At 41.7% G+C, this 25,813-nt stretch overlaps 2 protein-coding genes and 1 pseudogene across 3 annotated transcripts in view; 2 read left to right on the forward strand and 1 right to left on the reverse strand.

Annotated features, from left to right (window-relative positions):
- Positions 1–7,560, reverse strand: part of SLC25A12 (solute carrier family 25 member 12) — a 212,463-nt gene extending 204,903 nt beyond the window's left edge. The window contains exon 1 of the mRNA XM_086718898.1: positions 7,450–7,560. Coding sequence (XP_086575024.1) covers positions 7,450–7,467 — 18 coding nt within the window. The 5' untranslated portion in view covers positions 7,468–7,560. The remainder of the gene's footprint in view (positions 1–7,449) is intronic.
- Positions 7,561–7,683: 123 nt separating this feature from the next.
- METAP1D (methionyl aminopeptidase type 1D, mitochondrial) overlaps positions 7,684–25,813 on the forward strand; it is a 90,691-nt gene continuing 72,561 nt past the window's right edge. For both annotated transcript variants that reach the window (XM_086718903.1, XM_086718904.1), the window contains exon 1: positions 7,684–7,788. In XM_086718903.1, coding sequence (XP_086575029.1) covers positions 7,749–7,788 — 40 coding nt within the window. In that variant the 5' untranslated portion in view covers positions 7,684–7,748. The remainder of the gene's footprint in view (positions 7,789–25,813) is intronic.
- LOC112849080 (U6 spliceosomal RNA) lies at positions 8,988–9,085 on the forward strand (annotated as a pseudogene).

The following is a 25,813-nucleotide window of genomic DNA, read 5'->3' on the forward strand; positions in this document are numbered from 1 at the left end:
TGAATCCCCCTTTGTGAAGGCTGTGGGGCCACCACAGTGAGGTTTGTTTGCTGTGTGTTCCTAGAGCAGCTGCTGCTTTTCTTCCTTTATCCTTTATCGAGCAAAAGAAAATGCGGCGATGTTTGTGTGTGCTTCAGAGGAGGAGAATGCTCTCCACACAGGTTATTCTCTGGGCTAAAGTGGACGGGGTGAGTGCAGAGCAGCTAGTTCAATGGGAAGAGAGGTCGAGGCAGCATCTGCCCTCCTGTTTGTTTCGACAGTTTTGGTCTTGAATGTAGAATTGGTTGAGTGAGAGGCAAGCAGAAGTTAAGAAATGCACTACTGCTTGGTTTGTCAGCCAGTTTGGGGAGTGGAGGCGGAGAGTGGGAGGGGAAAAAGGGACATACAGCTAGTTTTCTTTTTCTATGATTAAATCCCTTGTAATTTCATAATCTCCACCTCAGAGATTCTCACTGCGGTGTACTTTGCATAACTGTTAATGGACCAAGGAGTACTGTTTCCTGCTTTTGGTAGGAAATACCAAAATTCCAAATATTTTCAGCCTTGTGATATTAACGGTCAGACCTGGTTTCACACAATGCTACAGGACCATATATTTTTGCTCAAACACACTAAACATGAAACAGCAAACAGAACCATAAATCCAGCAAAAGAAGATGCAAAGATGGAAAGATACAGGAAGGGAACCAGGAGTGTACCATCACTTCAGGAGGGAAAGGAAAAAACCACTAAGTAATCTCACAGAAAATGGAAACAATGAAAGGGAAACAAGTGCAGGGTGAGTGCAAAAGGGAGAGAGAAAGCACAGTGAAGCCATAGGTAATAGTGTGCATTCCTGGGCTTCTACATATGGATTGCCGAGCCTGCTGTCTTTTACTCTATATAGATGTGTGGCTGGTCGTGGTAAAAATAGGTTCCTTCCCTTAGAAAGCCCAGTCAATGGTACATGCTTAGAAAAAAAAAAAAAAAAAGGATGAATATACATCAACTTAACACTGACTACCTGGAGAGAGCTTTTCTGGGGGACTTCTACTTTCTATATTATATATCTGGGTACTTTCAAATGTTTTTAAAGAGCACATATTACATACTTGTGTAAACAGAAAAAAAACAAAACATACTTTTTAATTTTTTTTAAGTTTATTTATTTTGAGAGAGAGAGAGAGACCCACACAAGCAGGAGCAGGGGAAATGAAGAGAGAGAGTGTGAGAGTGTGTGTGTGTGTGTGTGTGTGTGTGTGTGTGTGTGTGTGTGCACGCACACGTGCAGGGGAGGGGCAGAGGGAGAGAGGGAGAGAGAGAATCTCAAGCAGGCTCTGTGCTGGCAGAGCAGAGCCCCTACTTGGGGCTTGATCGCATGAACCATGAGATCATGACTTGAGCTGACAATCAAGAGTCAGCTGTTTAACTGAGTGAGCCACCCAGGCACCCCCAAAATAGACTTTTAAAAAAGTTTCAACAAGTATAGGGCTGCTGGGTGGCTCAGTCGGTTGAGTGTCTGACTCTTGATTTTGGCTCAGGTGTTGATCCCAGAACCTGGGGTCAAGCTCTGTGTCAGGCTCCATGCTGAGTATGGGGCCTACCTAAGATTCTCTATCTGTCTGTCCCTCTCCCTCACTACTGTGCTCTTTCTCTCTCTAAAAAAAAGGGGGGGGGCACCTGGGTGGCTCAGTCGGTTGAGCGTCCAACTTCAGCTCAGGTCATGATCTCACAGTCTGTGAGTTCGAGCCCCACGTCGGGCTCTGTGCTGACAGCTCAGAGCCTAGAGCCCGTTTCACATTCTGTGTCTCCCTCTCTCTGCCCCTTCCCCGCTCATGTTCAGTCTCTCTCTGTCTCTCAAAAATGAATAAACGTTGGGGCGCCTGGGTGGCGCAGTCAGTTAAGCGTCCGACTTCAGCCAGGTCATGATCTCGCGGTCCGTGAGTTCGAGCCCCGCGTCAGGCTCTGGGCTGATGGCTCAGAGCCTGGAGCCTGTTTCCGATTCTGTGTCTCCCTCTCTCTCTGCCCCTCGCCCGTTCATGCTCTGTCTCTCTCTGTCCCAAAAATAAATAAACGTTGAAAAAAAAAAAAGATTTAAAAAATGAATAAACGTTAAACAAAAATTTTTTTTAAACTCTTTTAAATTCCAACAAGATCTAGAACATTTTCCTTTCACTTTTATAAACACAGATTAGAGGTGATAAAGGAAGAGTTATATCCCTTTCTCTCACCTTCATCTTTGTAGGAAGTGAAGGATATTAAACAGATTCCAATATTTACATAATTAGAGTTCAGCATTTTTCTCAGTTCTTGACAGCCAGCGTTACAGAATCTGTGACCGCTCACCCCTGTCGTCGTCCCTATGGGACTTATAGTCTCAAGGGTATTTGGTCTTTCTTTATGGACCATATTGTGAGCATGTTAGTCTCAAGTTTCCAATTCTTTTTTTTTTTTTCAAGAGTTTATTTTTAGTTAATCTCTACACCCAATGTGGGGCTGAAGCTCACAACTCCAAGATCAAGAATTGCATATTCCACCAACTGACCCAGTCAGGCATCGCTCCAATTAGTTTCTTAAGAACAAAAATAGTATCGTATCTCTTTGGAGCCTAGAGTAGGCATTTAAGTGTTTCTTCATTGGCTGTTTGATTGCTAAATTCTCTTGCCAACCTTTTGCCTTTCTTCCTTACTCTGACTGGAACTCTTCGTTCTCCAGAAGTGTCTAAGCAGCTGCTGCTTTTTCAAAGATTACTAATATAGATGGTAGTTGCTAATGGTACACATCTTTATTTAGATTTCATAGGGGCAAATGCACACTTCTGTTTTAACCCAACTTCCCTCAGAGCCAATTCCAAGAGATGAGATCAGGGAAGCCTTTTTTCTTAAACCTGCACAGTTCCAAAGGCAAATCTAACCAAAACAAGTATTATCAGAAAACTTGGATGCATCAGTGTGTGAGGTCTCAGACCACCCTCATCCTCTTCCCTATAGTCTTCCTATGCCCTCCTTCCCTTGGCTCTTGCCACCATTTCATGCTCCAGCAATGAATCGGCTATTAGGCTGAAGCATCATTTCTGCTTACAATCTCCCATATTATCTTTCAAGCCAAGAGGTTGAACCAAGTTAAAATTAATACTGGCCAGACTGGGCCTGAAAGCAACAACTCCCTAACTCCCTTGGGACAATGTTTTGGTCTTACCCTACAGCTAAGTTAGCCCTGTCTGATCCCATTTTACTCTGCTTACCTTGACAGACTGTTCAGGAAGGTGCAGCAAGCTATTTGCTGAGTCCACTTGGATCAGGCCTATAAGTGGGTATAAATTCCTGAAATTTTCTGAATTTCAGTGTAGGAGGGGCTCAGGTAGGACAATGTTGTTAGAAGGGGGTGGGACTTCAAGTTTCGCTTACATAGGATTTATATGACTGAGAAAACGTCATTGGACAAATGAAAAACGAGAGGGACAGAAGAGTCACGTACAAGTAAAGCCCCACTCCCTTGCCCCCTGGCTCCTTCTTAGCACTGTTATAGACCAAAACAGGGCACAAGCAGCAAGGAGAAATCCCTTGATTTTTCACAACTGCCTTAGATATAGCATTAGTTTTCCTCAAAAAAACATGGAGCATCTACACATTTTCTCTGAGGATACCTCTAGAATACTCAGTAACATATCCATTGTTGTCTCAAATGATTGCCATAGGAAATGACATTCTACCAGAAAGCTGGTTAAGAGAATGTCTTAGAAACGTTCTGCCTGCACAGGTAATCATTTGAAGCTGGACCCTAACTTTACAGGGGTCCAATGAACTGCTGAGACAGGTCCCTGTTGTATGGGCAGACATGTTTATGAAGGACTCCTAGTTCCTGGAAAGAATGTTCATTTGACTTAAAAAATGTAAATAAACAGAAGTATTTCCTCATACTAACATCAGCTAAATCAGAGGGCAAGATTGGAATTATTCTTCTCAAGCCATGGAGTAAAATGCTAAGTAAGAAATGATCCTGAAATCAAAAGACAAGTGTTTCTAATTCAGATGGCAAAATTGAGAAGCAAGGTCAGGAAGGGCAAATGAAGGCATCTCAGGCTCAATGACAGACCTGCCGAAGCTGTGCAGGTCACAGGGCACCAGGTTCCCTCAGCAGGCCATAGAATCTGCTTTGTGCCCAGTAGGAAATACTGCATTATTTCAGTTAGTTTTACAATATATTCCTATATTTTTCTATAGATATGTAAACATCTTAGTCTTTACTTTATAGTCTATGTTTTTAAGTATCTTGCATTATAGGTAATCCTAACAAGCATTTAAAAAATCTAAACTTGCAAAACAAGTTGCAGGAAGATGTTTTACAAAGCAGAATTTATTTTATTTCATTTTATTTTCATTTGGGGGGGGGCACCAGTGAGTGAGGGGCAGAAAGAGAGACAGAGAGAGAGAGAGAGAAGCAAAGCTCACCCCAAGCGGGGCTTCTGCTCGCCCGAAGCGAGAATCAAACTTACAAACCATAAGATCATGACCTAAGCCAAAGTTGATGCTTAATGGACTGAGCCACCCAGGTGCCCAAGCAAAATTTATTTTTAAAGAGATTTAATCCGTGTTGCGTAATCTCCTAGAACATTTTTAAAATGTGAATTTGAATTACAAATTCAAAACATACATTACAGAAGCCAATATAATTTAAATTTTTATCACAAACTATATACAACTTTTGAAAAAGGGATATAGTATGTCTATAATAAAATATCATTAAGTAAAAGAAGGAAAAACTGACTTCAAAGATAGGAATATGACAATTTATTTCTGAATTATTTCTTTTATAAAAGAAGATAAAAAGATTTTTTTTCAAAAAATTTTTAACGTTTATTTATTTTTGAGACAGAGAGAGACAGAGTATGAATGGGGGAGGGTCAGAGAGAGAGGGAGACATAGAATCTGAAACAGGCTCCAGGCTCTGAGCTGTCAGCACAGAGCCTGATGCGGGGCTTGAACTCACAGACTGCGAGATCATGACCTGAGCCAAAGTCAGACACTTAACCGACTGAGCCACCCAGGCGCCCCAAAGATAAAAAGATTTTAAAAGATGCTAATAAGATGTGGACTTAGGAAAAAGTAAAAACCAAGATAAAAGACCTACAAAACAGTAATTAATCACAATTAATAAAATATTTTAATGTTGAAGAATGAATTTTTGGACACAGAAACTGAAGGTATTAAGAACTTCTCCTTTATTATTATTTTTTTCATGTTTATTGTTTTTGAGAGAGAGACAGAAAATGAGTGGGGGAGGGGCACAGAGAGAGGGAGACACAGAATCAGAAGGCTCTAGGCTCCGAGCTGTCAGCACAGAGTCCGACCTGGGCCACAAACCCACATACCACAAGATCACGACCTGAGCTAAAGTCAGACACTCAACTGACTGAGCCACCCAGGTGCCCCAGCAGTTATCCTTTATTTCTTGAGCCCTGGTTTTGAGAAACTAAGTACTCAACTTTTTGTTCAAGAATCCCAAGTACAAATATGAATATTGGTGGGAGTTCAAATCAGTAAATGCCACAGTGTAATTAACTTTCATTTCACAGGTGGGAAGATGGACAGAACTGGAACAGAGATGTGAGTCAGTAGTGGTTACTCGTCTAAATGAAAGCATTCTAATGCCCTGAACGCCCAGGATCACAGAATGTTGGAATTGCAAGGGATTTCGGATGTCAGTGGTCTAGCCTTTTATCTTGTTGGTCAGTATGCATTTATGTCATAAATTGATGATTTTGGAGGACACATACTGGCAACTCTTAATCCTTCTAATGTCAGTGCAATATGGTATGGGAGAAGCCAAATGCACTGGCAGGAGGTCAGTGGATGAGCTGTATGGCCTGTGCACATTCATATCTGCCTCATTTCTAGTGCATCCTGGATACATACCTTCTATGCTGAACTTACTGAGTATATCCTCACTGGATTTCACTATGGTGGTGTCACCTGAGTCCTTTCCTTTTCCCTTTCCATCTAGTTGCAGGGGAACAGAACAGATTTACCATAGTCAAAAACCCTCTCCCTGGAACTGATCTGACTTTGAAAAAGGTGGAGCTTGAAGTAACCTGTGGGAGTACTTTTCATTCTCATCCTTGTACATCTTAACTTACCTCAGTGGAAAACATTATTTCTCTTTATCTTTTTAATTTTTTTTTCAACGTTTATTTATTTTTGGGACAGAGAGAGACAGAGCATGAACGGGGGAGGGGCAGAGAGAGAGGGAGACACAGAATCGGAAACAGGCTCCAGGCTCTGAGCCATCAGCCCAGAGCCTGACGCGGGGCTCGAACTCAAGGACTGTGAGATCGTGACCTGGCTGAAGTCGGACGCTTAACCGACTGCGCCACCCAGGCGCCCCTCTCTTTATCTTTTAAGGTGACCCAAAAGCATCAGAAACTGGGTCTCCAAGAAGTATAGCATGTGTTCTCCAATGAACTGCCCAAATCCATTCTCTTTGAAAGTAAAAATGTCAAAACTATGTAGTCATTCAAAGGAATCAGTTTGAACTAAGTGTTTGAGATTTGATGTTTGCAATGAGTGCAAAAAGCAAGTCCTAACAGTAGGTATGTGAGTCCATTTAAAATATTTTACACATATTTGCCTGTAAAGGGCATGGAATGATGCACTCAGTGGTTGGCTGGAGAGTGGGACTGTGGTGTGCAGAGAGGGTTAGGAAGCGGACTTGGGCTTTTTCCTTTATATATTTCTGAACTGTCTGGATGGTTCACCAGGTGTGTACCTAAATTCTTAAAAAACTCATTAGGAATCATCACACACATTCACCAATCTTTGCTGAATTAGAAGTCCGGGAAACTGTTAAAGTCTTGGTTTAACTGGTTCCATAAAGAGTTCAATTGCTTCAGGTTCTTTGCTGGGCACCAGGCTACCAAGATCAATAATGCCTGGTCCACGACAGGATGGAAATCTGCCCCAAGATGCAGATAAGAGGAAAAGAGAATTTGGTCAAAAAAATGGGCACCGTCACAGTAGGGATACATCAGCACCCTCACTTGTCTCACAATTGGCCTTCTGTAGGCTTCATCTTTTGGCAGAGCCACGGGCAGACGTCATCCTCTCATTCTTAAAAGTCAAATTTAGGATTAAGACTCCAGTTAATACCGCTGAGCGGGAAGCGTCCTTGGGGAAAGAGAAGTCCCCCGAACATACCCACTGGGGTATCCAGAATTGATTTTGCAGCTGCACACAGATTCCTGTCTTGTCTGAAGTCTCTGCTGAGTAACGGACACTCTGGGACAGCAAAGGGGCAGCTGGTGACTTTGAACCGAATTTTACCTTTCAACTCAATCCAGGGAAATTGCCAACAGAGTGGCCGACGATGCAAAGTGCTATGTTGAACGCTAGACTGTGTTGTATTTTTTCCTCCCAACTTCACGTTTCCATGCACCAAAATGTTGATGCTACAAATATTGGATGCCACGCTTACCTGACAGGCTTCTTCCATCCCACCTGGGCGCGGGGGCTCTGAGCGAGAGCGCGAACCGTGGCTGGAGCCCGCCTCTCGCGGCCGGAGCGGGTTCGGCGGGCCGCGGGTTCCCCTGCTGGCCCCAGTGCGGGAGCCGCTTTGCTGCCGGCGCTCCCGCAGTCAGCCCCCCGCGCGCACGCGCGCTCCCCCTGGGGCGGCCCGGGCGCCTCCAGTCTTCGGCTGGGCTGCGACTGGACAGCTCCGGCGGGCGGGGCGGGGCGGCTAGGGAGTTGCTCCGCGACCACGTGACCGGCACTAACATGGCGGCGCCCAGCGGCGTCCACCTGCTCGTCCGCAGAGGTAAGCACCTGGAGGACAGACCCGAGGGAGGTTGCACTGTAGCTCACTCGCTAAGCCCTCGGGTTCACAGGGTTACACACCCGCGCTCAGACATCTCGGCGCACATGAATGTACTTTCAGTTCTACCGATACGCGCAGGCACACAGGCTGACACATTGACACGCCGCAGGAACAGATAGACATGTTTGTTCCCTCGTCGCTTGCCTGGACTCCGTCACTGCCTGGCATCTATTCGCCGTCACTCTTTGAGATTTATGAGACATTGTCTGAAGTTTTCTTTCCCCACCTCAGTTGTCTGATTCGCGATAAACCTATGGGAACTCTAAATGTGCCTGGATACCCAGTTGCCAGAAAGAAAACAGTTGGTGTTTGTTGTATCTGTTGGCATGCTGCAACACGTCTTTTGGGAAACTTGAAAATTGTGATTATTCTCGTACAGTGACTTAAAGTTAAGAAGAGGAGAAATTATGTCTGGGTACCTGTTAGGTGTTATCCTTGCGTGCGTGGTGAGATTTTAGTAAACGTGCAAATACTTTTGCAGGTAAATTAGGGAAATCCTTGTTGGATTTGAACTAGTTTCTGAATCTTGGTTAGAAAGAACTAGGAAGTTGTTTCAAGGATTGGGAAAGAGGGGAGCCGACATATTTGGAGGGACTGCATAAGTGTCAGGTCCTGTGAAGTGAACGTTATTTTCACAGTAAATAGCTACCGTATATTAAGTGCTTTTTAAGTACATGATACTGTGTCGGCACCTTACACATGCTAGATACTTTTATTTTTTTCTTCAATGTTTATTTTTAAGAGAGAAGCAGGGGGAGGAGCAGAGAGGGAGACAGAGGATCCGAAGCGGGCTCCTCCCACGAAGGAGAGCTCTTGACCTGAGCTGAAGTCCCACGCTTAACCGACTGAGCCACCAGGGCGCCACTGCTAGATATCTTTTAAAACCTAATGAACTAGTGAGCTAGTGCTCGCTTTGGTAGCACATATACTAAAAGTGGAGGGGCGCCTGGGTGGCTCCGTCGGTTAAGCGTCCGACTTCGGCTCAGGTTAGGCTCAGGCTCACGGTCCGTGAGGTCGGGCTCTGTGCTGACTGCTCAGAGCCTGGAGCCTGTTTTGGATTCTGTGCCTCCCTCTCTCTCTCTCTCTGCCCCTCCCCTGTTCATGCTCTGTCTCTGTCTCAAAAACAAATAAACGTTAAAAAAAAATTTTTTTTAATAAAAGTGGAATGATACAGGGAAGATTAGCATAGTCACTGCACAAGGATGATATGCAAATTCTTAAAATGTTCCATATTTTTTGGAATTAAAATTTAAAAAATTAATATTTATTTATTTATTTATTTTAATTTTTTTAACGTTTATTTTTGAGACAGAGACAGAGCATGAACGGGGGAGGGGCAGAGAGAGAAGGAGACACAGAATCTGAAACAGGCTTCAGGCTCCAAGCTGTCAGCACAGAGCCTGACGCGGGGCTCGAACTCACGGACCGCGAGATCATGACCTGAGCCGAAGCCGGCCGCTTAACCGACTGAGCCACCCAGGCGCCCCAATATTTATTTATTTTTTGAGAGAAACAGAGTGTGAGCAGGGGAGGAGCAGAGAGGGAGGGAGACACAGAATCCGAAGCCTCCAGGCTCTGAGCTGTCAGCATAGAGCCCCACACAGGGCTCCAACTCACAAACCTGAGATCATGACCAGAGCTGAAGTCGGAGGCTTAACTGACTGAGCCACCCAGGTGCCCCTAACATAATTTTGTTTTAAATAAATAAATGAAAACTTTACTGTGGAAAAAAAAATAATAAACCCAGTGGGTTAGGCATTACTCCCTGTTTGCAGATGAGAAAAGTAAGGCAGTGACTAAGGTCACACAGACTGTGAGGGGCAAAATGGTGTTTGAACATGACCGATTTTTTTTTTTTCAAGTTCATTCCTCTGCACTGCATGGCATGGTCTTTCCATACGAATCAGTATGGAACACTCAGATGAGACAGGAAAAGTATGATGAGTGTGTGAAAAGTAAGAGGAAGATGTTTTTAGAGAGGAAGGAGCTTGGTTGGCAGATAGACCTCAGTATTTCAGTGTTAGTGGAGATGAGCAAGGAGCCACAGGAAGATTTGAAGTGAGAGGTGTAAGCAGAAGGTGATGTAAGCAGTATTTTGGACTAGTTGGATGGAAGAGTGCAAATCAATGTAAGAGTGCAGCCTTGTGAAAAGGGGCTTAATTTACATCTCTTAAGATCTGGGCTCCAGGCCAAGCTCTGTTTACTAATCAAGTTATTTTTCTGTTTCCTCTTTTGACAAGAAATAATGGTGTTTAGACTTTTTTGTTTGCTGCAGGTAATGGTGAAGAGGATCTGGGGAGATAGTCAAGGTGGAGGAGAAACCAAAACACACACACATATATATATTATATATATACACACATATGTGTGTGTGTATGTATGTAATCCATGCAGATTACAGAAATAACATATTAATCTCTTTTTTTGTCACTTATGATTTTGACAGATGGTGGTTTAATCTTGGGAAAGGCTGCTATAGGGAAACCGGGTCAGGTTATTGGTTCCTATAACCCATCCCATTCTATCCCATAGTGCTGCAACAACTGTAAGAGGGATCTTCTGATTAGAACAAGGAGAGAAAATGTATCATCAGGAAGAGATTTAGTGACTGGGAAAGGTCTCCTTTATGGACTATCCATAATTAGTTTAAAATTACAGGCAGGTTGTCACAGACAACCTGGTACAAACCACCTGCTCCCCACCCCCCAGGGTGGAAAACGAAGGGTAAATTCATGAAGGCCCCTCTCCTCTCTCATCCTCCTTTTCACACACTTAAATTGATGGAAATCAATTCACTACAAGTCTTTCTGTGTCAGGGTTTATCATTAGCATCTCTCCCTCCTGGAAAATAGAAAGAAGACATTTTTTAACCTCTTAAGAAGGACATGAGGTTTTTCTGATGACTCTCCAGCTCACTGTAAACCTCCTCTCAGCATTCCCACTCCTAACTAGATTGTTAATTCTTGTTCAGCAGGAACTATTGTCATATCTGTCTATTTTAACAAACAACTAACTGGGTCAAAGTTATACTCATTAAACTTGCTGAATTGAGAGGCTATTAAGACTTGTTCTCTCCCATGATGGGTTAAGGGATGAGTAGAAACTATGAGTAGTGACATTGGAAAGGAGAAAGGACAGATCAGTCTCTTGGAACCAAGAGGTAAGGTAACAAGAGCCTTTGAGGGATGAAAGTATTCCCTGGTATTAGCACTGGCAGGAAGTCCCAGATCACAGTACATAATCCCTACTCTCAGGCCCCAGGAACTCTTCCTTGCTTAGTCTTTCACTCCCAGTCCCCACTTATTAGAATTCTTGTTTCACTTCCTGAAGGTACTCCATAAGATCCTTTGTGTGGGAAGGAATGGGGAAGGCAAGTAAGTGGGGGCATACTTTCTCCTTTACACTTTGATTACTTTTATGAGCCAGTCTCTCCTGGCTTGTCTTCTATCAGTCTGATTTTCCCAGACTTTCACTAGTCTCTATCTATTGTTAAGTTTCTAAATATTATTGTTCCCCAGGGTTCTGTCCTAACCCCTTATCCCTGTTTCCTCTCTCTGTTGTCACCAAACAAATTTATCTACCTCAATGACTGTCAAATCTAGATGATTTTTTTTAAACATCAAAAAAAATTTTTTTTTAATGTTTATTTATTTTTGAGAGAGAGAGAGAGAGACACAGTGTGAGCAGAGGAGGGGCAGATAGAGAGGGAGACACAGAATCCGAAGCAGGTTCCAGGCTCTGATGTGTTAGCACACAGCCCGACGCAGGGCTTGAAGTCACGAACCGCGAGATCATGACCTGAGCCGAAGTCGGACACTTAACCAACTGAGCCACTCAGGCGCCCCAAATCTAGATGATTTTTTAAAAAATGAACAGAGTATCTGCTGGAACTGGACAGCAGGCCTCAATGCCAGCTCTCTGTTGGGCATCTTTTCCTAGATGTCTCATAGGCCTCTTAAACTCAACATGTCCAACATGGAAATGAATATTTGTCTCCACATCTTCTTCCTGTGCCTATAGCCTCTATCTCCATTAATGGTATTACCATCCAGTCAGTATCTAAGTGAAAGCATTTGAGTTCTCTTAGATCCCACCATTCCTTTTCATTTCTCTGTCCAGTGAGTTAGTAAATCCCATTTGATTGATTGATTGATTGAACACTAGCAGGGAAGGGTCAGAGAGAGAATCTCAAGCAGGCTCCATGCCATGAGTTCAGAGCCTGACATGGGACTCAAACTCATGAACTGTGAAATCATGACCTGAGCCGAGATCGAGTCAGACCCTTAACCGACTGAGCCATCCAGGTGCCTCTTTACTTATTTATTTTTAATTCAAGTATAATCAACATACAATGTTATGTTAGTTTCAGGTGTACAGTATAATGATTCTACAATTCTGTGCATTACTTAGTGCTCATCACTCTAAGTGTACTCTTAATCTCAGTAAGTCCCATTTCTAGGATCCCTCCAGTTTTCTGTATGGTCTCAGTACTAGTCTTTACCATTCTTTGGCTAGGCAGGGCCTTTATAATTGATCTCTACCTCAGTCCATCCTCTTCCCCACAGCCACAGTTATTGCTCTAAAATTCTGATCTGATTATGATGCTTCCCTGCTGAAAAACTTCTGGGAACTCTTCATGACTGAGATAAAGTCTGAATCCCTTAGCATGGAAAGACAGCTCCATCACAGTCTGACCTCACTGTATCTTTTCAGCCTCATTTCCTGTCAGTTCCCTATCCTCATATCTCTGCTAAGGTTTACCACTGTCTTACCACTCTGCTAAGGTTTTAATTGTGCTCCTAAAGTGTCCTTTTTCACCTGACGAACCCATTCATCCTTCAAGGCCACACCTAAGTGCCATCTCTCCTTTGAGCTTTGTTTGCTTCTACCCAGCTAGACCAACCCACTCTGCTTATGTAGCACTTGGGGCAATAACTTTACCATAACACTTGTCACCTAGCATCAAAGTATATGCCCTCATCTCTAAAAAACATTAGTTTACACCTCTATCTCCCTGCTAGAATGGGAGCTTCTTATAGGCCTATCTTACCTTCTTCATCTATCTCCCCAAAGTTTGGAGCACAGTGTCTGCACATAGTAAGTACTCTGTTTCACAACTGAATGAAAACCCTTCAGAATGCAACCTCCTATAGAAATATTTGTGCACAGGAGTTGTCTGGTAGGCCTGAAGAATAATTATCTCAAAGTGTCAGTTTTCTTCACTTAACAGGCCTAGGTGGTGATTTATTTTCTTCCTTCCTTCTTCCTTCTTTTCTTTTTCCTACCTTCCTTCCTTCCTTCCTCTCTTTCTTTTTTATATTTCATCTGTCTCCAAGAATAATTTAAGGCAGTTTTACTTCTGCGTATCTTTTTTGGCAACTCTGAGAATTTCCATTCCAGGTAATTTGAATTGTGAATCACACTTATGATTAGGAAAAAAAAAGAAGCTGAAATGGGGGAAGGGAAGAAATCTAAAAGACAAATGCTTGAAGCTTAAGCAGTATAGCCATGGGAGAGGTGAAGGATGGTGATGGAGGTAAACCGTTGCAGCTAAGCACTATCCTGCTGTCCTTCCACAAGCCACGTGGAAGTTGCTGAAGCTGTGAGAGGAGAGCGGGCAGACTGTTGGCGAGTCTGGCATAGACTCTAAGTAAGGCATAGCTGAAGGGTGTGTGAAATAGTTTGGTCTTTCCAGAGGGCTGTGTGGCGATGGCTGTCAAATGTAAGATATACACGCCTTTTGCCTAACAATTCTGCTTTTAAGAATTTATCCTAAGAGAACAATAGGTTGAGTATGAAAAGGTGTCTGAACAAGATTGTGTGTTGGTAATATTGGACAGGATCTGAAATGTCCATTGGTAAGAGAAGGGCTACATAAATTGTGGTTTATCCATGCATGCTGCTGCATTTAATGGCTGTATAGCAGCCGTTAAAAAAGATGATGTCAGTGTACTATAGACATAAAATAGTCACCGACACATTTTTTTTAAATGTTTTATTTATTTTTTGAGAGCGAGAGCGTGAGCAGGGGAGGGGCAGAGAGTTGGGGGAACAGGATCTGAAGCAGGCTCTGCACTGATAGGCTGACAACAGCAACCCGGATATGGGGCTCGAACTCACAAACCACAAGATCACAACCTGAGCCAAAGTTGGACGCTCAACCGACAGAGCCACACAGGTGCCCCGTCATTGACACATGTTGAGGAAAAGTGGGCAGGGTATAGAACAGTGTATCCTACTTATGTAAAAGCATGTGTCTTTGCTTTCTTACGTGTAGATATGCACAAAGTGATATCTAGAGTAATGTTCACCCAAATGTTCATAATTGTTATTTCTAGATGGTGAGATTAGACTGATTTTCGTGTTTGAATTTTATGTTGAGCATTTTTATTATCCAAATACTGTATATCCAAATAGAATATTTATATCATTATTCATTACTATAATTTAAGATGTAATGCTACTAATATTTTATTATTGTTTTGTTTTAGCTTAACAAATGTGAAAAATATTTACAAGTGCCTCTGTTCATTTGTGACTCAAAGGCCATCGATTCTTCCACTGAGAATTCTCTTACCATAGTGGTTTTTCACAAATTTAACCTCCAGGAAGGGGAGGGGCTGTTGTACATCATAAATTAAGTATTTTTTTAAAGATTTTTTTAGCAAAAATTTTTAATGTTTATTTATTTTTGAGAGAAACAGAGACAGAGAGGAAGAGAGACAGAGCATGAATGTGGTAGGGGCAGAGAGAGACGGAGACACAGAATCCGAAGCAGGCTCCAGGCTCTGAGATGTCAGCACAAAGCCCGATGTGGGGATCAAACTCACGAACTACAAGATTATGACCTTAGCTGAAGTCGAATGCTTAACCGACTGAGCCACCCAGGAGCCCCTAAGATTTTTTTTTTTAAGTTTATTTATTTATTTTGAGAAAGACAGCAAGTGCAAGTGGGGGAGGGGCAGCGAAAGAAGGAGAGAGAATCCCAGACAGGCTCCGCACTGTCAGTGCATAGCCTGATGCAGGGCTCAAACTCATGAACCATGAGATCACGACCTAAGTAGAAATCAGATGCTTAATGGACTGAGCCACCCAGGCACTCCATGTATTAAGTATAGTACTTTAAACTTCTGTCAACTGACCTGAGATTCTTACTATCTTGTATATCTTCTGTAGGAAAATGTATCTTCAATTTTGCCAAACCAAGTCAGAATTAAGTTTTGGGATGCAGTCTGTGCAATTTGGAAAATGCTAATGTAATAAGGAGTTTCCTGTGAAACTCTGATAACCAGAGAATGAAACGGATTTTCGCTCTATAATATTTTTTAATAAATACATTTCAACCCTATTATAATATGGCTTGTGATATACTCATAGATTAAGGCCTACTTAATAATCAAATCATGGCCCTAAATTCTCTAAAGTCAGACATATCCCTAAAGCCATATAGACCCGTCTGTTTATCCTCTGCTTGAAACAGCTTTCTATGACACAGATAGTTCCTGACTCCCAATGAAATTTTAAAATCTCATGCATGGTGTAGGACACGTAGACCCTCAATGAAGAATACTTGCAGTCATTAAAAAAAAGAAAAGTGATGTTGACCTGTATTTGTTGACATGGAATGATGTCCCCAACATCTGTTGTCTGGAAAAAGCAAGTTATAGAACAGTGTAATATAATCCCATTTTGTAAAATAAAACACCAATATCTTCATGTGTGTCTAAGTATATAACATACAGAGAGAGAAAACAGCTAAATGTTCTAAATATTCAGTTTTTATAAAATGCCCACTTTCCCCAAGTGTTGGAAATCTTTGAAAATGCAGAGTGGATGCCACATACCTTAGGGAATTTGGCAAAGAAGGGAGGGGAATAATATGTATGCAGAGCGTCACTTGAACATCTTATTTTACAGGTAAAACAGCTTTTTCTTGTGGAGAGTCTCTTTTTTAGCTCTTGAATATGGAGAACTTCAAACATACACAAAGGTAGAGAAAGCTGTAAAATAAACTCCCACCTATTCATCACCTAGTTTTAATAATCACCACTTATGGCCACTCTTGTTTTATCTTTACCCCTAGCCACTCTCTCCCCCAAACTGGATTTTTTTGAAACACATCCCAGATATATAATTTCATCCATAGATTGTTCATCATGTATCTCTAAAAGACAGGGAGCCCTTTTTATTTTCTTCATATATTGTACTTACCAGTTCTAGAATTTTTGATTGGTTCTTTGCTTATAGTTCCCACTTCTCTGTTGAGATTTCCCAGCGGTTCACTCATTATGCCCATCTTTTCCAGTCAGTATTTGAAAATACATTTTTACTAGCCATTTTAAAGTCCTTATCTGTTAATTTTGCCACCTAGATGATCTCAGGGTCTGTTTCCGTTTTACTGACAGCTTGGTTTTTTGTACTCTCAGCTATTTCTTTTTATTTACAGTTTGTGTTCAATGCAGATCAATAATCTAACATGAGAAGTTACTATGAATCAAAGCATAAATACACAAACACAATATACAGTCTGAAAGATGTAGAGCATTGAGATAGGAAACAAAAGGGGAACATAGTAGCTTGAGATCTGTTGGATAGAATTGTAGCTTCCTGAAGAGGAGAAGAAATTACTTTGGTTATCAAGAGTACTGTGGCCAGATTAGATATTGGAACATCGAAGCATCAGTGTGGGACCATGCACACAAAAGACCTTAGGGAAGGTCTACTTTTAAAAAGTTTTCCGTGCTTTGAGGCAATGGTGAAAAGATTGTCTTGCCAGAGTCAAGCCCACTTTAGGTTTAGGATCAGGTTCTAACTTTCTAAATATACTGACTGAGAACAGAAAAGTGTTCCAAATATGGGTATTCTGATTGAGTTTTTAAAAAATTTACATAAAGAGTATAGAAGTCTGTCTGAATTTAAAGAGGCTTACAGTTTTCACTTCCCAAATAACTAGAGTTACAGTTTTGGCTCCTGCGTATATTTGCCTTTTTTATTTCAAGGTTTGGCAATTGTACCTTCAAAACAGGTAAGTTTTTACATTGTAAAAAAGTATTCAGCATATGCAGAAATAAAAAGCATTTTGAAATTAGTTGAGGTCAATGTACTGACTCTTTGGAATCAGTTTAGCTGAATAAGTCTGATGCTCTTGTTGAATAGGAATGGGTGACAAGCATAAGCAAAATTTATGCATTATGCTTTGATTTGGGGTAGATTCCAATCCATCACTGGCCTGGCACATGTTAATTTCTATATAAAAAGTCAAATGCAATGTCAAACCCAAAGCCTCAGAGAGAAGAGTTCAGTTCTCAAAGAGAACAGTGATAGCTTAACAGTGTAAAACTTTATCCAGAGTACATAAGCATTAAGTTAGTACTGCTGAAACAATGCATTGAGGATTTTCAGTAACACCCAGAAGTTTCTTCTAATGTACAAATAAACAGGATCTTGGAGAGCTTTTTGTATTGCCTGTTTTATAGCCTTAAAAGATTTGATGAACCAAATGAAAAATGAATCTCTGGGGCACCTGGGTGGCTCAGTTGGTTAAGCATCTGACTTCGGCTCAGGTCATGATCTCACAGTTGGTGAGTTCGAGCCCTGTGTCGGGCTCTGTGCTGACAGCTGAAAGCCTGGAGCCTGCTTTGGATTCTGTGTCTCCCTCTCTCTCTACCCCTCCCCCACCCGTGCTGTGTCTCCCTCCCTCCCTCTCTCTCTCTCTCTCTCTCTCTCTTAAAATAAATAAACATTAAAAAATTTTTTTAAAAAAAGAAAGAAAAATGAATCTCTGTTCCACATTCCATCCTTTATCTCTAGGTAAGATAAAATTGATTCTCATTTTCAAAGTAGAGTTTTTCGTGTCCAGATGTTTTAAGCCACATGGAAGTAATCATCTCTTTCTTAACTAATCTTGGATGTTGTCCCTTCATCTTGTATGTGAAACCCCACTGGACATAATATTGATAGTCATCATCTATTCAAACCCTTTACATGCTCTTCACACCAATAAAATTTGGGATCCTCAACACTTTCTGTGTCAATAAAGTAAGGTGTGGAATTAGCAGATTCAATGAAGATCTGTTTTTTCCTTGTCACACTGGATGTCCAGATGCCATTTGAATTGGGTTTAGAAGATGGGGTAGTATGGGTGCTTCTTGACTTGAGTCTCTAAACAGAATAGACGTAGAAAGGAGAATGAGATTATAAGGAGACTAGCTTTTGACTGCAGAGCACCGCCACGGTTGCCTTGATGGTGACATTAGCTGGATTAGGAGCAACTGAGATATTCTGGGAGGAATTACTTGAAAATGATACAACAATTATTTGATTTGAATAAATCTGTCTGGGTAGGAGCAGTGCTAGAGCATTTGCTCCAGTCTGAGCTTGGCCACCATCACTTTGCCCTTGTCCACTGCATTGTCATTGGTCGTGGCACATCTCACTGGATGCTGGGTGAGTGGAGAACGGCTGGCTCGGGGTGGGCACAGGTGAGGTCTACTTTTTCTTCCTTGATGGTGGGGTACATTTGTCTGCTTCTTTATATGTTATCTAATATGTAATTGTATATGTGACATAATGAATATTACCTTGTACAGATTATGTTGTTTTCTTAAAATATGTTGAGTTTTGTTCTGACAGGAGTTAAATTACTGGCAAATCTTTTTGATTCTGCCAGACTTGGTTTAATTCTTTGTTAGAGTGAATCTGTTTGTTTTGCCCTAAGAGCTAGAGCGCAGCCTTTACTCTAGTGCAGAGATGAGCAAACTTTTTCTGTAGAGGGCCAGGTCAGGTAGTAGCAAATATCTTACGCTTTTGTGGACTCTATGGTCTCGATCGCAACTATTCAATTCTGCCAATATAGTGCAAAAGCAGCACAGACAGTATAAAACAAATGAGCATAACTATATTTCAATAAAATTTTATTCACAAAAACAGACAGCGAGCCAGGTCTTAATCTGTCCACCCTTGCTCTGCTAATGCATGGTTCTTATTCCTAAGGCATGGTCTTTCTGAGGTCTCAGTGAAAAGGTCTGAGCCTTTTTAGCTCGGTGAGGTCTTTCTACTCTGTTTGGCCTGGGACTCCAACTTTCTCAGCCCTGCAACCTCTGGAATCCCTGTTCACTCTCAGCCTACAGCAGCCACTGTCTGCTTGACCGTGTACCACTTTTCCAGTACTGTGACACACAGATTCCAGCTGTGTCAGCCACCAGACCTCTGCTGCCTACCTCCCTAACTAAGCGGTGAGGTCCTGTGGTTGGCTCAGGTTCCCCTTCCAAATGCCACAATTGGAATGGTTTCCTCAGGCAGAACACTGGGGACAGTGTGGGTTCACTTTGTGTATTTGTTTATCCTCAAGGTTTACCATCTTGCATAGTTTAGTATCAAGTGCCAAAAAAATAGCTCCTTCACATTTTGTCTAGTTAATTTACTTGTTAAGAGAGGAGGGAATTGTAGTACCAGATATATGTCAACATGGCCAGAAGAGAAAGTCAGATTTTCTTTTTTTAATCTGTAGGTTTACTTTCCCACTCTTTGGTCTTTTTTTTATATTGAAATTTATTTGTTTAAGCAACTGGTTAGTACGTCTGCCGTATGGAGCTTTCCACATTCTGGATTTTGCTGATTGTATATCCATTGGGGTCATTGAAAATGTTCCTCTATAAACTGGGAGTTAAGATCTCAGGCCTGACCTCATTTAGGTTAGATTTTTTTGGAGACAGGGGCAAAAATACTCCATAGGGTGTTGCTTTTTGTGATGTTAGTGGCCCCTGATGATCATTACTTGGCTCCATTAACTCATTTGGTATTTGTAAAATGGCAATATTTTAATTCAGTCATTCTTGCCTGATTTATTATAGAAAATGTCTACAGAGAGAACCTTTCTCATCAAGTAATTAATTACCCTGATAGACCTCATCCTGGAAAGGAAAGTTAAATGCTTGATTTGTTCTCTTTATTTACCAGTTTTTAAATAGCAAATTTATCCTCCAAAAGCGACCAATGAATTGTTGTTCAGAGTAATGTGGGTTTATTTTTAATTGTGTATCTACTTCTTTAGTTTTATGAAAGTATATGAAAGGATCATGCAGTGTTGAAATATAATCCTGGGGGCGCCTGGGTGGCTCAGTCAGTTAAGCGTCCGACTTCAGCTCAGGTCATGATCTCACGGTCCGTGAGTTCGAGCCCCGTGTCGGGCTCTGTGCTGACAGCTCAGAGCCTGGAGCCTGTTTCGGATTCTGTGTCTCCCTCTCTCTCTGACCCTCCCCTGTTCATGCTCTGTCTCTCTCTGTCTCAAAAATAAATGAACGTTAAAAAAAAGAAGAAAAAAAGAAATATAATCCTGAAGCAAGATTGCAAGATTGAAGGTAGAAGACCAAAAGCTATTGATAGAAGTAGCATTTTAAAAAATGAATCCAGGGAATTCTTGCTATAATTTCATGTTAAAGTGGAAGCTTATAAGGTAAGAAAGCTTACCTCTGAATGTCCCCCAGAGCTTGTTGCAAGCCGAGTCTCATAGTATTAGTCCTTCACATTCTAGCAAGAGGGTCAGTTTTGTATCTAGCAAAATGTCAGATCTTGTGCTTACAATAAATATGCTTCTTAATATTGAAAGGGTGATTGTATAGAGGATGAAAAGGCAAGTGGGTAAAAATCTGATTTTGAATTTTATCTCTATAACTTATTATCACATGAATAAAAAAAGTAACAATTTTCCACTCGACTTTGCTGTGAACCTAAAACTGCTCAAAAAATTAAGTCTATTTAAAAAATAACTGAACCTCGGGCACCTGGGTGGCTCAGTCGGTTAAGCGTACGGCTTCGGCTCAGGTCACAATCTCACAGTTCATGGGTTCGAGCCCCACGTCGGGCTCTGTGCTGACAACTCAGAGCCTGGAGCCTGCTTCAGATTTTGTGTCTCCCTCTCTCTCTCTGCCCCTCCCCTGCTCATGATCTGTCTCTCTCTGTGTCTCTCAAAAATGAATAAACATTAAAAAGGTTTTTTTTTTTTAATAACTTAACCTTTCTGAATTTCACTGTTTTCATCTGTTAAAAAAAAGGAGGGAGTATAAAGTTATCGAAATCAAATGAAAATTAAGTGAGAGGACTTGTGAAGACACCTAGCACAAGAAATGCCCCTTTCCTTTTTGGCAATTGTTTTACAATGAAGCAATCACAAGGCAGCTCAGAATCAGGCGAGTGGACATAGGAGTCCTGCCTAATGGGGTAAGTGTCAATGACAATCTAAGGCTGTTTCTTGAATGCAGTGGGGAGGGAGAAAATGAACTTCCCAAATATATACAACATTTTATCTATATGAGCAGTTTTCTGAAAGAAAATATGCATGACTTTCATTAATTTTTTTTTTAATTTTTTTTTCAACGTTTATTTATTTTTTTTTTTTTGGGACAGAGAGAGACAGAGCATGAACGGGGGAGGGGCAGAGAGAGAGGGAGACACAGAATCGGAAACAGGCTCCAGGCTCTGAGCCATCAGCCCAGAGCCTGACGCGGGGCTCGAACTCACAGACCGCGAGATCGTGACCTGGCTGAAGTCGGACGCTTAACTGACTGCGCCACCCAGGCGCCCCAACTTTCATTAATTTTTTAAAATAAGACGTGATTTGAAAAAAAGAAGCATTTCCCTTAGATTATCAAAACTCTTTGATACTCATCCCATAGAAAAGTGGGGTCTATGTCCCCTCCCCTTGAATCTAGACTGTCTTGTGACTGCTTCAACCAAAAGAGAATGGGAGAGGTGATGCTATGTGACTTTCAAGGCTGTCATAAAAGGGGATAAAAAGGGATGCAGACTCTACCTTGTTCACTAGAACAGTCATGCTTAGAGCCTAAGTTGTCTTATAAGAAACCCAACTACCCTGGAGCAATCGTGCTGTGAGAAAGCCAAGCCACTTGGGGAGGCTACTTGAAGGTGGTCTGGTCAGGAGTCCTAGTTGTTGAGTCATCCCATCTCAGGCACCACACATGTGACTGAATGTGCCTTCAGATGGTTCCAGCCTTCAGCCATTGAGTCATCCTCAGCCTTCAAGTCTTCTTGACATCAAGCAGCCTCAGACATCATTTTTTAAATTTCTGACCCAAATAATCCATGAGCACAATAAAATTATTAGATTTTTTTTACACTGTTAAGTTTTGATTACCTCGTTACACAGCAATAGTAACTGGAACAGATTATAACATTTAATAGCTAGCAGTAACTCAATTTTCAGTAGAAAGCCAGTAAAGAACCACTTGGGAGTACATGCAGGCATATGTACATACAAATCTCCACAAATCTTGGAGTATAGGTTCTCACCAGGTATTTATAACTTATTCATAGCCTCAATGAAATTTGTCAATCTGGAGAAATTTTTATCATAAGTGATAATACTTACTATGATGGGTGACATTCCACCTTTACCAGGTTTCCAGGAGACCTGAGCTAGAAAATTAACCAAAGTCAGATTTGTCAATAGAGAAATATTCATTGAGAAAAAGCAAAGTAGCAGTATTACTATTGGGCAGAATAGAATTGAGGGCAAAAAGCATCGAACAGAACAAAGAGGTTCATGCACCTTTTCTCTCTGTACATTCACCGTTATCTTAATGATCTCATCAATCCCATGATCCATTAAGCTGTCAACTCCCATAGTTATGCCTCCAGCCAAGACCTTTCTCCTAAATTCTAAGCTCATACATCCAACTGCCTACTGAAGATTTCCACTTGGATGTCTAATAGACATCTCAAAATTAGCATGTCCAGAATTCCAAAATTGGATTTATAATCTCTTCCCTAAAATTTGTTCCATTCCAAAAACTTCCCTACCTTAGCTGATGGTAATTTTGTCCTATCAGTTTCTCAGACCATAAACCTTTGGATGACCCCCCAGTACCTTTCTTTCTCTCCCTCTCTATCTAATCTGTTTAAGAAATCCAGTTTACAGGGCACCTGGGTGGCTCAGTTGGTTGAGCGACCAACTTTGGTTCAGGTCATGATCTCATGGCTTGTGAGTTTGAGCCCCGTGTCGGGGTCTGTGCTGACAGCTCAGAGCCTAGAGCCTGCTTCAGATTCTGTGTCTCCCTCTCTCTCTCTGCCCCTCCCCTACTCATGCTCTGTCTCTCTCTGTCTCAGAAATAAATAAACATTAAAAAAAATTTTTTTAATAAAAAAAAAAGAAATCCAGTTTTATCTGCCTTTAAGATTTACCCAGAATGCAAACATTTTTGTCTTCTCCCTACTGTCACCATCTTGAGCTGAACCACTACCATATCTTACCTGGATTACTGTAATAGTCCACTGCCTTCTTCCTGTTTCTACCCTTGCCCTCCTCAACTTGATTCTCAATGCAACAGACAGACCGATTTTTAAAAAAGCCAGATCGTGTCACTCTTTTGTTTAAAACTTGTTTTACTTGGAGTAAGAGCCAAAGTCCTTATAATGTTCTATATTATACAATATAATAACAGTCTAACACACTGTACGATTTACTTATTTGTCATTTTTGTGGCTGTTAACTATCTCACCCACCAGAATGCAAGTTCCATAAGGAGAAGGAGTTTTGTTTTGTTCCCAACGTATCCCAAGTACCTAGAACAATGCCTGACACATAATAAGCATTCCATAAAGATATTTTGAATGAGTGAATGAAAAATGGTAGTTAATGTTGATACAATAAAGTTATTAATAATGAATCTTTATGAATCAAAAAACATGATAAAATACATAAAGCAAGAGCTGTTAAAAGCAAAAGGATAGGGGCGCCTGGGTGGCTCAGTCGGTTAAGCATCCGACTTCGGCTCAGGTCATGATCTTGCGGTCTGTGAGTTCGAGCCCCGCGTCGGGCTCCGTGCTGACCGCTCAGAGCCTGGAGCCTGTTTCAGATTCTGTGTCTCCCTCTCTCTGACCCTCCCCCATTCATGCTCTGTCTCTCTCTGTCTCAAAAATAAATAAACATTAAAAAAAATTTAAAAAAAAAAGCAAAAGGATAAAACCACAATCATAGTGGGAAACTTTAGCATGCCTCTAATTTGGCAATTTCAGTAGACATAATAGTAAGGTTACTAAAGTTCAGAATGTTATAATTAGTAAATTTGATTTAATATTAAATTTGATACTTTGAATTAAAGATTGTTTTTACAGATATACAGGATAAAAGTTGATGTAAGACCTCAATAAGTTCTAGGAAGAAAAATTGTATGAACCACATTCTCTGATCACAAAGCAGTAATGTACAAGTTAATGGGGAGAGAGAAGAAATTTGATCCACATGTTGTGGAAACACAAAAGGAACCTAGATAATGAGGAATGTGATGCTAACACTGTAAAGGACTTGGAATCTACATTTCTTGTCGTCTGTGAGTTCATAGTCCTTTAGAGGAATCAGACATATAAGTCAGTTACTGCCACAGAGTAAGACAGATGCACAGATAGAGGTAAACAAATGGTGCATTGGGGTCATCCAGTAGAGATTGAGGAGTCTTCACGTTCACAGAGAAGACTGGGCTCAGTTGTGCTGTGCAAGGAGAGCCCGATCGGATGAAGGAGCCTAGAGACAGAGAAGGCCTCTTGTCCAATGGCAGAGAGAGAGGTGAGAGCCTCTGCAGCCTCTGGAAGCTTTGCTGCTTTAATACAGCAGGCAAAGACGGAGAACCAGGGGTAGCCAGAGGAGACTGGCTGCAAATGGATAAGGAGGGGTGGGGGGGGTGAGGGGAGGTTGGAGACAGCTACTTTTGGCAGTAGAGTATACAGTATACAGGATTTGGGGTCCACCTGAGACATGGGACAACTGAGACACATGTGTGAGAAGGGGTCAAGATACCAGACTTCTCCCTGAGGACTGGGGGAAATGATAGGTATGCATGTGGACAATTCTTCACATGGGAGAGGGAACAGAGAATTGAAGAAGCTCCTCGTTCCCCCAATGACCTTTTTTTTTTTTTTAGTTTATTTATTTATTTTGAGACAGAGAGCATGAGTAGGGGGTGGGCAGAGAGAGAGGACAAGAGAGAGTCTCAAGCAGGCTCTGTACTGTCACTGCAGAGCCTGATGTGAGGCTTGAACTCATGAACTATGAGATCATGACCTGAGCTGAAGTCCAACACTTAACTGACTGAGCCACCCAGGTACCCCTCCCCCAATGACTATTTCTTTCCGTACATTTTTGCAGAGATTGGAGATGAAGTGAATTAGGGGATTGGGAAATAGGAGAGGAGACTGATAAGGGATAATAGAAGAATTGCTCAACAGTGTTGAGATCCAAGTGAAATTAGAGACAGTGTATTTGTACTAGCCCCATTCATTGCCACTGTGTGATTTTCTCCAAATGGGCATCATCTTGTGTGTGTAAAAGATTGAAGGTAGATAGTGGAATTGACTGGGGTTTTCCAGATGGATGCCCTGGAAAGACCAGGGAGTAAGAGAAGTGAGTGGTTGGCAAGATGGGGCTTGATTTAATGAATTCTAGAGTCTAACCTAGTTTCCCAAGGACGTGGACCCTGTCTATTTTGTTTGTTTCTGGGTCCATTATTATCTGAATAATCTAGGATGTAGAAGTAAAAAGAGAAGAGGCTGATAGTTTGTGGGGGGAGGGGGAAGAGTTGTTCTAAGATGAGAATTAGAAGCAAGGTCAGAGAACAGGTATAGTGGGAATGAAGGGTGAGAGAACTGGAAGGTTTGGGGGTAGTAGTTTCATGATGGAGGTGACTTCTGAATGCGCTCATACAGTTTTTAGTTTAATTGGAGGAAGCAGCCTAATACATATGACAATGCAGACAGTATAAGGGGGCTCTGGGAATAAGAGGCAAGAATGCTAACTTGGAGGGGAGGTGCTCACTTCACAGAAGAAATGACCATTGAATTGGGCCTTGACAGGTGAGTACAGCGGTCAGCAGGGAGCCTGGGAGTGGGGGCAATACTAAGGGGATGATGCAGGGCAGTGATGGGAAAACCTTGTGGATACAGGAAAAGTTAAGAC

This window comes from Puma concolor, chromosome C1 (genome assembly GCF_028749965.1).
Source record: "Puma concolor isolate L17-30 chromosome C1, mPumCon1.1.hap2, whole genome shotgun sequence".
NCBI lineage: Eukaryota > Metazoa > Chordata > Mammalia > Carnivora > Felidae > Puma > Puma concolor.